The sequence below is a fragment of the Globicephala melas genome, chromosome 13 (genome assembly GCF_963455315.2).
Source record: "Globicephala melas chromosome 13, mGloMel1.2, whole genome shotgun sequence".
Lineage (NCBI taxonomy): Eukaryota > Metazoa > Chordata > Mammalia > Artiodactyla > Delphinidae > Globicephala > Globicephala melas.
In genome coordinates, this window is record NC_083326.1 from 6,605,481 (window position 1) to 6,618,438 (window position 12,958).

The 12,958-nt window shown below is 43.4% G+C and overlaps 1 protein-coding gene across 2 annotated transcripts in view; it reads right to left on the reverse strand.

Moving 5' to 3' along the window:
- Positions 1 to 12,958, reverse strand: part of MYO5B (myosin VB) — a 388,804-nt gene that overhangs the window by 219,675 nt on the left and 156,171 nt on the right. For both annotated transcript variants that reach the window (XM_030867905.3, XM_030867909.3), the window contains exon 2: positions 12,072 to 12,182. In XM_030867905.3, coding sequence (XP_030723765.1) covers positions 12,072 to 12,182 — 111 coding nt within the window. The remainder of the gene's footprint in view (positions 1 to 12,071; positions 12,183 to 12,958) is intronic.

Sequence of the window (12,958 nt, forward strand, 5' to 3'; positions counted from 1 at the left end):
ATGCACCCCAATGTTCATTGCAGCACTCTTTGCAATAGCCAGGTCATGGAAGCAACCTAGATGCCCATCGACAGACAAATGGATAAAGAAGTTGTGGTACATATATACAATGGAATATTACTCAGTCATAAAAAGGAACAAAATTGAGTCATTTGTTGAGACGTGGATGGATCTAGAGACTGTCATGCAGAGTGAAGTCAGAAAGAGAAAAACAAATATCGTATATTAATGCATGTACGTGGAACCTAGAAAAATGGTACAGATGAACCAGTTTGCAGGGCAGAAGTCGAGACACAGATGTAGAGAACAAACATATGGACACCAAGGGGGGAAAACCATGGTGGGGTGGGGATGGTGGTGTGCTGAATTGGGCGATTGGGATTGACATGTATACACTGATGTGTATAAAATTGATGACTAATAAGAACCTATAGTATAAACAAACAAACAAGAAAAACACAACTAATACTAAACTTTCTTTGGGTTATTTGTATGGAAATATGTTAATATAAATGTTTCAGACATTACATGAAATTTCTAAAAATCTTATATGTTCTGGTATAATGTTATAAGTCCTAATTCTAGTTATTACTTTAAAATGTATATCTCAGAAATAACTAAATTTCCTTGTCAATTGCATTATTATGAACTTTCATCAAATCTTTAACCATGGTCATTTTTAAGTCTTTTGTCATTTACAGACAGTTCTGGGTGTACTCTGATGCTTCTGCAAATATGTTCCTATAAAAGGGTTTCATCTTCAAGGAATTCATGGAAAAGAATCTGACAAGTACACGTTTCTGGTAACTGACTATACTGCTGAACTGAATGAATAAGCATTTTTAGAACTCTAATGGAAAACTGATGAATTCATAAAAGTGCTAACAAAAGATCACGATGAAAAAAATAATTAATTACGTGGAACTGAGTGAACTGATGAGGATGATTATAATTTTTGTGACTTTCTGTTTGAATAAAAAAAAAATCCCACAAGGACTCAGATGTAAAAAGTATACAAATCAATTTTCACTGCAAAGTAAAGGAGCTGTTGCAGTGGAGGATTACTGGACTGAATGTCAATATTATGACATAGTATGAGTGTGTTTCGTGTTTGGTAATTATAATCATTGTTGCTTTTGTTGTGGTCATCTATTTACAATGCTTGGTGTCAGTTTATCTCTTGTAAAAATAAAATACAGTGTGTGTGTGTGTGTGAAAAAAGATGTAATGAATAAAAAGGTAGTGTTCTTTAATATTTAAACAGAAGGAACTTGACTGTTGTTTACCGTGTTGTATCTGAGTGTTAAGTTTCTTATGGTGTTCTTAAAAATCATCTGAGAGCTTGTAAGAAGAGTTTCCTTGGGACTTCCCTGGTGGTCTAGTGGCTAAGACTCTGCACTCCCAATACAGGGGGCCCAGGTTTGATCCCTGGTCAGGGAACTAGATCCCACATGCCGCAGCTAAGAGTTCACATGCCGCAACTAAAGATCCCACATGCCACAAGTAAGACCCGGCGCAGCTAACTAGCTAGCTAGGTAAGTAAATAAATAAATAAGTTTCCTCAACACAACTTATGTTCAGGAGCTCTTGGGCAGGGACCAGGAATATCAGTTGTTAAAAATCCCCATGTAGTTCTGTACTGGTGGCCTATGGATCATTTTTTTAAAATTAATTATTTATTTCTGGCTGTGTTGCGTCTTCACTGCTGCATGCAGGCTTTCTCTAGTTACAGCGAGCGGGGGCTACTCTTCCTTGCCATGCACGGGTTTCTCATTGTGGTGGCTTCTCTCGTGGTGGAGCACAGGCTCTAGGCGCATGGGCGTCAGTAGTTGTGGCACAGGCTCAGTAGTCGTGGCTCGTGGACTCTAGAGCACAGGCTCAGTAGTTGTGGCGCACGGGCTTAGTTGCTCCGCGGCATGTGGGATCTTCCCGGACCAGGGATCAAACCCGTGTCTCCTGCATTGGCAGGCAGATTCTTAACCACTGCACCACCAGGGAAGTCCCTATGGATCATATTTTAAGAATCACTATTCTATACAAGTCTTTCAGTGCTCTCTCCTGTCCCACATTTAGAGGGACTTGTACTACCAGATATTAAGGTATATTATTAAAGCTACTATGGCATTGGTTTAAATTAAAGTACTGTGGTAATGGTTTTAAAATAGACAGATAAATGAAACATAATAGCAGGTCCAGAAATAAATGCAAGCACGTATGGGTAATTTATTCGTGATGACATCAAAATAGCAAATTAATGTTAAAAGGGATTTTTCAGTAGTGGTAGGTAAACTTGCAGCCATTTAGGAAAAAAAAATTGAGTCCATGTTCTATTCTCCCTCATATTAAAATAAATTTTAGATGAAAAAAAATAAAAATTAAATGAAAAAAGAAAAATAAAACCAACCAATAAGAAAATAGAAATTAAATGGAAAAAGAAAAATAAAACCAATAAGAAAATGTGGGCAAATCTTCGTAAAAGCTTTGAAAGGAAGTACCTTTAAGGGGTGAGACAAAAGCCAGAACAATGTAGGGAAATACTCATTAATTTGACTATAACCTAAAACTTTAAAACCATCATAAAACACACCATATGTAGAGTAAATTGAGAGAAGGGAACAGTTATTCTGCATTATTTAATAGAATACTCTTAACATCCAAACAGTTGTAAGAAATCAAAAAGAAAACCAATACCCTCACATAAAACTGCACGGAATACAAGTCACAAAGTAAGAACTACAAATGGACGATATGTGAAAAACTATTCAACTTCACCAGTAACAAAAGAGACGCAAATAAAAGATTATTAGCACCACTATCCATCAGCTAAGCAAAAGTACATAAAACTACTGATACCCAGGATGGGTGTGAGCAAAAAGGGTTCAGACTGATTTAACTTTTCTGGAGGGCAGGTGGCAACACCTTGTCAGAATTTTTCATAAATATATTTGTCCTTGGCCCCAGGAGACAATCTTACAAATGAGCAAATGTATCAACTCCCGAAGCTGTAAATACAGAAGTAAAGCACGACACAGCCCGATATTTACGGTCAGGCAGCTACCCACGGCATTCTGCTGCATCTAACAAAAGGCATGTTACAGTATGAAATCTATGATAGGATTCCATTTATTTGAAACTGTATATTAAAGTCTGACTGGAATAACGTCCCGACAAAATATCAATGGCTACCTGTGTTAGTGAGGTTTTCTTTTGTACAGTTTTCTGTTGTTGGGATTTTTAAAATATTAATCAAGGCTCTTTTCTTTCTGTGAAAAAGCTCTTTTATTCTTATCAAACTTACTTCATACGGGAGACCAGCAAACAACTACCATGAAGATGCAGATAAAATTTCCAAGAGGTGGGAAACAAGTGGGAAATGGAGACTGAAGAGAGTTGATTTTTATCTCATTAAACTCTAGAATTGCTCCCTCATCCCCTTCATCTCCAGCAGAGTGGGTGGTGTCACTGGGACTCTAACCAGATGTTCCTCCCTGAGTCCTCTGAAAGACTTCCCAATGCGGATGTCCCTCTGCCCAGCAGGAGCGCGTCTGCTCGGGTCTCCCACATGGCTCTCCACCCTGCCTCCCTGGTAAGCAGCACAGAGACAGCCAGGTGCAGAGCCACAGAGCTCCCCCAGACAACCCCTCATTTTTCAGATCAGAAAGCTGGGACCTGAGCCTGGTATCTTTAAACCCTGAGGCAGAAATGCTGGCATTCCATATTTTCTCAGATGAATCTCCCCTCAAAAGACTCTCCCCCCAAGCGTATGGAGGGAAAGGCATAGGCAGTTTTGTGAAAACATGGTCCAAAAATAAGCCAATGGTATTGGTTACAGTAAAATTGATAAGGAATAAAAATGCCCAGAGCAGCAGCAAAGAAGTGAGAGCTGCAAGCTCAGCATCCTAAAACTACAGACTTCTGGGGTTGTGTATATCCAGGGCGAGGGAGGGAGGGAATGAGAGCCTTAAGAACACATTGCTTTCTCTAACAGGTATTTGATTCTAACAGCGCTGCTAGGGTTGAACACTTACGGTTAATATGGTTTTATTTGAAATTAAAGGGTTTATGACACGATCAGAGACATTGAACTTTCTGCACAAAAGACTTCACTACATAATAACTGGGTCTTTGGAGGTAAAGAGGAGGCTGAATGTTAACACCCTTCACAAAATTAATGCTCGGTCACACACCTGGAGTGGACCTTCTCCTCTCCAAGGCCAGGAGCTGGGAATCAGGAACAGGTGGGGGTCTCCAATTGGTCACCATCTATCTAGAAAATGATACTGGACAACACTTGAGAATATAGAGGGTGGCATAAGGTAGAGGATTGGTCTAGACCTGCACTTGCCAATACATGGTTATTTAAATTGAATTCATTAAAGTTAAATACGATTAAAACTTCACTTTCTCATGCTAGCCACATTTCAAGGGCCCAATAGCCACATGTGGCTAGTGACTGACATACTGGACAATACAGATAGAGAACATCCAACTGTAGCACAGTGTTCTCTTGGAGAGTGCTGGTCTAGATTGCTCTAAACTCAGTAGATCTGTGATTCTATAATGCTTAGTAGGTGCTTAAAAATACCAGTTGAATGAAATGTCTGATCTTTTCATGACCTCTCCCACACCTCAACTCATGTCCATGTTACATGGTACCACAGCAAGAGAACATAATCATAAAAACATCTTCAAATGACAAATCCCAACACAAAGATTTGGAGCTACTAATCAGCATATATGGTAGAGTAGGAGAAACAAGTTTTCTTTATCTACCCATAGAAGAAGAAGATCTAGAGAAAAGATAAGCTGGTAAAAACAGAGTTAACAGGAGGCAAGCAGTTGGTACTGACCCTGAGGTGCCACATGGCTCACAGAAATGGAGACCGACTAGGAGTTAAACCCTGTATTCAAGTCCTGGCTGTCAGCTAAAGCAGTGGCTCTCAACCCTTCCTGCACCTTGGAATCCCATGAGGAGCTTGCAAAAAGATACTATGCTGTGTCCCATCCCCAAACTCTGATTTAAGAAGTCTGGTTGTGCTGGAGCTTTGTAAAAATTTTTTTAGCTCCTCGGGGGTTTCTATCATGCAGCCAAACTTAAGAACCACTGAACTTAACTGCTCTGAGGTGTTGAGTCCATCACTTCATTTCCACAGACAACAGCTTCCCTAATTGTAAGATGGGAGGACTGGTCCCAACAATCTTTAAGGGCCCTTCCAACTTTATTGGTCTAAAGGACTTATCTTAGGTCAGTCGATGTGGGTGTGTTCTCTTCTGTGTTCTCTTTCTGAGCTATCCTCCTGGAAAATAGGAGACCTCAAAGCTTGAATCCACTTACACTTACTATAATAGCAAGTGTGTGGCTCCAGGTTCATTTAGCACATACTAAAAGCCCAGTTTACATTATGTCCTAAACGAATACAAAAAACATTCACTTAATGAATGCTCTGCTGTGTCTTATTCTGTGATAGTTGTGTTTAAATCTTACAGCTCCATCTTCTCCAGTCTCCAAAAAGATCATGCTTCTTAAAAAGAACCTTCTTGGGCTTCCCTGGTGGCGCAGTGGTTGAGAGTCCGCCTGCCGATGCAGGGGACACGGGTTCGTGCCCCGGTCCGGGAAGATCCCACATGCCGCGGAGCGGCTGGGCCCGTGAGCCATGGCCGCTGAGTCTGTGCGTCCGGAGCCCGTGCTCCACAACGGGAGAGGCCACAACAGTGAGAGGCCCGCGTACCGCACACACACAAAAAAAGAACCTTCTTATTCTTCACCTCATATCACTTAGCCCAGGCCTAAGTACAGGCATGCAATTACTTGAAAAATAAAATACTCTGTGACTCATGTGAACTTCTTAGTTAGGAAGGGTTAGGTTATGAAGAAATAACAAATTAACCCTGAAATCTCAGCGGCTCAGTACCACAAAGGTTTCTTTCTCATTCATGCTAGGTACCCAAGGCTGGATGGGATGGAAGCTCTGCTCCACAAGGTCAACCAGACATTAACACGTGGCCTCCACCGTCACCAGGCAGAGGAAGAAGAGAGCATGGCAAACTCCCATAGGCTCTTCTATGCTTCTGCCTGGAAGTGACAGACAGGAATTCTACCTAGAGCTCTCTGGACGGAAGTAATCATGGAGTCCCACATAACCTGCAAGGGGGCTGAGAACCATGGTAGAACGTTTGCATGCCACCTCTACCATGGTAAGTGTCCCTGCTTTAGTAAGTCAGCAAGAAACTCCGAGGTAGCTGCCCAAGGGGGTTTCAAAAAAGTGTGTGGGGTTGGGGAGTGAAGACAGAGGGAGCAGTGGGGTAGAGTCAAGCACCTTACCATGTTTCTAATGGATTTCTAAAGATTCTTGGCCTTGAACTTTTCATATTCTAAAGCCTATATTTGTGTATGTATTACATTCAGTATAAGTTAGACTGAAAGCTCCACAAAGGTACAGATGTACCATTTTCACTGCTGTATAACCAGACCCTGGCATATAATAATTGCTCAATAATAACTGTTTCTAATGAATGAATGGTGATGCAAGTAATTAAAGGAAAAAAAGCACAAATGAAAATAGGCAATTATGAAGTTTAAATTATAAACAAAATTACAGCAGTATAAAAATGTGAAGTCAAAAATAATCTTTTGATTTCAATTTATTTCAGGGAAAACAATTTACACATTCTGTTAGAATATGGAATTATAAAAGTTTAGCTTTTAACATGGTGTCTTTCAGCAATGGCGAGTCCAGGACCATTTCCTCTACAGGCTTAAACCAGGGTTTCTCAACTTTGGCACTGTTTTCATTTAGGACTGATAGTTGTTTCTTTGGGGGAGGGACCTCTTAACAACATTCCTGCTCTCTACCTATCACTAGATGCCAATGGCAGACCTCCCTCCTCAGTTATGACAACCAAAAATGTATCCAGACATTGCCAAATGTCCCTTGGGGGCAAATATCACTGTTTCACCAACCTCTAAGCAGAAGCAGCCAGGCAAAGTATCCTAACTGATGGAAAAGATCATGAATACAGCAGGGGAAGAGGTCAATGATAGTAACTAAGTAACAGAGATCCACCTGGAGATGGATGGTAGTGATGACTGCACAACAATGTAAATGTACTTAATGCCACTGAACTGTACTCTTAAAAATGGTGAAGACGGTAAATTTTATGTTATGTGTATTTTACAATATATTAATTTAAAAAAATACCACTGTAGACAAGATAACTAATTGTATTGGCAACAATATTACCAATAGATATTTATATGCAATGTGTTATTTTATAACTTTAAGGAAACTTTTTTTGCATATGTACGATATAAATATTGTCTTCCATATTATCCTTGCCATCCAATCAACAAAGTGTAATACTGTCTCATTGGTGTATTACTGAGCAATTGAGAACAAAATAAAGATAAAAAGTATCAGATGATCCATAAACCAATACAAAAGTAAAAAAGAATGGAAAAACCAGTAAAACAAGAAGAAAACAGAAATAATCAAAGTCACGTGCACTAAGAGGCTTTGCTGGTACCAGAGAAGTATCACCAAATACTCTCAGCTCTGTGCACGGGGTTTATGTGAGCTCTGTGAGCACTCTCAGGGTATGCGGTCTGAGTACACCAATGTGTAAGGACAACAGTCCTAGCTCTTCTGTGAGTCTCTCGCTTCTTGACTTGAAGAACCATGTTTGCTCTTTCCTCGCTATAATACCCTGATATGTTTGGTACCATCCTTAGACCTGAGCAAGAGGGGCCCTTCCCTGGACCGTGCATCTTAAAGGGCTCCAACATCACAAACGCAAAATATAACCTTATTAAAGAACACATGGTACCTCTGTCACCTGGGATCAGCGTTCAGTGCTGACACAGTGAGATCTGCAACCCTCAACATACACTCTTGTGACAAATGCCATCAGGCCCCAGGGAAATGCTTCTGCACACCTCTTGCCCTGTGTCCTTGAAATAAGACAAATGTGTCCAGGCACCTTGAAGGGTGGTGGGCTATAACATCACCAATGTCAGAGACAGACACTGCTTTGGAGCGTGGGGAGGCATTGGGCAGCAAAGACGTTTAGATAAAAGGAAAGACAAATTATCTTGTTAATTCTTCCTTCCAGATAGCACAAATGCAAAAAAAATTCTCACATAATGAAACACGGGTTCCCAGTTGGGTCGAATATCCAATGCCTTGCTTCTCCGCACATTCTAATTGTGGTTTCAGAGGTGCTCACAAATTAGTACAGTATTTGCAACCACTGCCAACCTGACTCATGAGGAACACCCTGCAGTACTGAACAAGTCACATTCCTCTTAAATTTGTTTATATGTAGGTACAGACATGACATGCCCAACGCAAGGTAGCAGTTCTTTATACTGGCAGCTAGATGGAGACCGAATAGTAGAGATTCAAGTACTTTCTTTTTAATATATTAAATGCTTTATTTTTTCAAGAATTAGAAATGTCAGATTTACCTAAATAATTCTGATAAAATATGCTTCTAATATTTAAACAGACGTAGGCTACATCCCCATTCTTGCCCTGGCCCCAGAAACATTAGCAGGCTTGGATATGCACAGACACAGAAAGAGCACGTTGCTCTTCTTAAAGCTCACATCTCCCCATCCTTCTCTCACTCATGAACACTGCCAGGGCCTTGCACACAGGGAGTATTCGCCCTGGATATGGGATACAAACTTGTTTGGAAAAACAGAATTTAAACGCAAAACCATGGAAACGGGGAGAGTTTTCCCTGCCAGTAGAGGGCAGGAGGTGAGCAGTTTGTAAGGGAAGTGGGGGCAACTGAGAGAAGGTCTGCCAGGCAGAGCTCCACGGCACGCAAAGAATTAGGTAGCTGCATTTATCACAAAGGTCTGCATACACTGAGGTGCTTTACCCAGTCTAAACAGGGTACTGTGCTAAGGGTTGGCACACCCAGATACCTTGCACCCTTCACAGCCGTGGGGAGAAAAAGAGAAGACACGATGCTTTTCCCCCAAGAAGTTTCCCATCTTCTCACTGGCTTAAACAGAAAACATCTTACATTGGGCTGAAACAATCCAGGAACAAAAGGACAAGTATTATATGATTCCACTTCTCTGAGGTACCTAGAAGAATCCAACTCAGAGACAAAGGTGAACAGGGATTGCCAGGGGCTGCAGGTAGAGGGAGAAATACGGAGTTAGTATTCAATGGGTACAGACTTTCAGTTTTGCAAGATGAAAAGAGCTCTGGAGATGGACGGTGGTGATGGCTGCACAACAATGAACTGTGCACTTAAAAACGGTCGACACGGTAAATTTTATGTTCTGTATATTTTACCCAAATAAATAAACAAATAAATAAGAAGCAAGCAAGCAACAGGGGAAAAGAAACATCTTTAGAGGAACACTGGGGGGCCTGAACACCTTGAACAGAGCAGAGCACACAAGTTACTTACTGCTAAGGTAGAAGCCATAGGTTAAGAACTTTACTGTTTTAGAAGAGAACTAGTTTATTTTCAACCTTTGCTGATACAGTTAAACCCACGCTATTGGACTTCAGAGGGAGGAGTAGAGGGTGGGGAAAGAGACTCCAGGGTGGATTTTTCAGCCAACCTGGTACATCAAAGATGCTTTTAGCTACAGAGGAGTTTCTTCAAACATTCAGAGTGCAGCCATCCAACTTCTGTTCTCCTGCCTCTGGTCCACAGCTCAGCTGAGTCGCTCCTAATGACAGCCCAGAGCCAGCAGTGGACAAACCACAGCCCACGAGCGACCTGGACAGAGTCCGATGCTCAGAGCCCATTATTTCTCCAGAACTGCTAACCTCCAGCCCCAGCCATCTCTTCTGATTACAGCTGATGGCCATGTAGCAGGGGAGGGGTCCTGGGCAGCTGCCAGGATTAGTCACGCAGGGCAGAACTCATTCTCCACTGGGGAGGCAAGCATCTGCTCTGTTTTAGCAACACAGCAGACACTCCCTCCATACAACTCTTAAAAAAACACCCACCCACTTACAAGATCAACTGAAATGAAATCTGCTGGAGTGGAAGATACCATTCACGTGGGTGAACTAATTTTATTTTGTTTTGGGCATGGGGTGGAAAGTTATTCAACATGGTAAACATGATTCCATCTGTTGGGAATTTCGTTTCTTACCTCAAAACCAAGAGGAGGCTGGCAAAGTCTGCAGGCCAGGAAGGGGAAGGGGAGGTGAGCACACCTTAGTGTAAACAACTTCTAACAAACTAACCAACTCACTGTCCCAGGTTTACCAAGGGATGTGCTCAAAGTTGATACAAAACAGAAGTTAGGAGGGGGAAGACGTTCAACCTTCCTGCTAATCAATGTGTTAATCTCCACCCACTGTTAAGTACATGTGAGCAAAGCATTAAGACAAGGTCCATTTCTCAAGCGGGTCATTACTACCTAGAAAGACAGGACCAAAGAGCTTGGAAGAAGGAAAAACAGTAAGACAGTAAATGATCAAAGGCTAAGTGATGGGGGACAAAGTTTCAGTGCTCCTGCAGTTCAGAGAGAGGCAATAATCACTCCAGGCCAGGCCAGCTCTGCAGCCCCTCAAACCTGACCCATCCCAAAGCCAAATCTTGATTTTTTTGGCCACTTGGTTCAAAGCCTGTCCATCTCGCAGTCTCCCCTACTGTAAACCCTGCATGCACGACCTGCATCCCCAGCCTCAGGCTGTCCCATCTGTCCCCTTCTGCAGTGGCTTCCAGGTGCACTGGCCTCCCTTCCTTCCACACTCTCAAAGGGGACACACTGAGGCCTCGGGGCTCTGGCGCACAACTCCTGCCTGGACGCTCCCCTCCGCCCACCCGGGCCTGAGTCTTCAATGCTGGCTCCTTTCCACAGCCCCTCCCCGGACACCCTCACCTCAGCTCCCTCCTCACTTTCCTCCTGTACCTAGTCTACTGCTTCCGCGCCTACTGCAGCCTCCTTAGGCTCTTTCCCGTATCTCTGTGTTCACGTTCGCTGAGCCCTCCAGCACTGAGCTCCCACAAATGGCGGGGCCACAACCGATCACCCATAAACCCCCATGACCAGCACAGTGCAAGCCTTCAAATATTCATGAAATGCACAAATCACAGGGAAGGGTAGTGACAAAAGGCTCATGAAAAGGGAAACTGAATCAGATCTTCTAGAAGGAATACAATTTCCTGGTTACTACCTTGTCTTCCTTTTGAGCGAAACCACCTGAAAATCAACTAACGAAAAAACTCTCGGGTCTTCCCTGGTGCCGCAGTGGTTAAGAATCTGCCTGCCAATGCAGGGGACATGGGTTCGAGCCCTGGTCCGGGAAGATCCCGCATGCCGCGGAGCGACTAAGCCCATGCGCGACAGCTACTGAAGCCCACGCGCCTAGAGCCCGTGCTCCGCAACAAGAGAAGCCACCCCGATAAGAAGCCCACGCGCTGCAACGAAAAGTAGCTCCCGCTTGCCACAACTAGAGAAAGCCCGTACGCAGCAACAAAGACCCAACGCAGCCAAAAAAAAAAAACCTCTCACTGGAGCAAATAACATGTAATGAGGGCTTACCTGCCAGGCACGACTCTAAGTACATGCCACACAGTAACTCATTTTATTCTAACGCGCTCCCTAGACAAACTATCACCCCCATGTCACAGATGAAGTAATAGGCACAGAAAAATTGCTAACTTGCTCAAGGGCACAAAGCTAGCAAGGGCCAAGCCAGGACCCCAACCCAGGCAGGCTGGGTCCAGAGCCGGTACTCCAACCACTGTACCAGGCACTGGCTCTTATGCTAAGTGGCTCCCCCTCACCTCCCACTGAGCCTCAACCCCACGGAGGGAAGCCTCCTGTGCCCCCCACCCCACCGAGAAGATTCTTGCCTCAGTCACCCGCCATCTCTCAGCTGCTAACACCAATGGGCACTTGTTTGTAATGGGCCATCCATTCAGCAGCTTCATGGTTTCAACTTTCACATACCTCACCATCAACAGCAACAAAACGGACACCAGGGGCTCAGAAGCTCCACCGTGCAGGACACGCTCTAGCCACAATGTAGCATCCAACCCTGCTCAGGAGAGCTCTGCACTCCCACCCCCAGCACTGCACTCACAGTTTCATCTTCCAGTTGGAGCTGGAGGCTCTTCTCACCCTCCTTGTAGTCCTTGGTTAATTCAGCTGAGCGCCACACTTCATCGGGGTCAGGGATCCAGACCCTTGTGTACTGAAAGATTAAAAGAGAAGAAACTTAGATGCTAAGAGGAGCTTTCAGGTATGCTCTCTATGAGGGGCCCTCAGAACTTCTAAAGTCATCTGCACACACTTCCCTCCCTTCTCATTTCAAGGTACAAGGCGATTCGATACCACGACAAGAGACAACTCACAAGATTGGCTACAGAGGACTCCTTCTAGATCCTAACAGAATGTCACAGATCAATGAAATTCAAATTCTACCAGGGGAATGCCAAGCCTAGATTTGGTTATATCCAGAGTTTTACACCATTATCTCAAAAGGTGGTACAAAATTGCAATGTCAGAGGGAGTGTCTAGTGTGCTGCAAACAAAGATTAAGACAACACATGCAAAACCCAACAAGACAATGTAGCAAGTCTTCAGAGCTTGGGAATCTCTGCTTTGATATTCTGCATTCAGGGTCAAAGCCATTTTCCTGCAGAAGTGAAAGTGGTCAGCAAATTGAAACTGTTAATATATTCCTGAGTTGTCAGCAATCTCAGTTTAGTTGTGCATTCTTTAAGCCACGAACATACCCACAAATCTCATGCATCCTTCCCCAGCCCCCATCCGGATCAAGCGTCCGCAAGGTCATTAAGCTGGCCAAATCCTGGCAGGGAAGAACGCAGCCCTTGGTGAGTGGGAGGCACTGTCAATGTCACTCGGGCGCTCTCCGCCCTGACTGCACATTAGAATCACCTGGGAGCCTTGAAAAGACCAGGTCGGGGTTCACCTCAGACCCAAGCAGCATTTGAGGTGACATGAAAG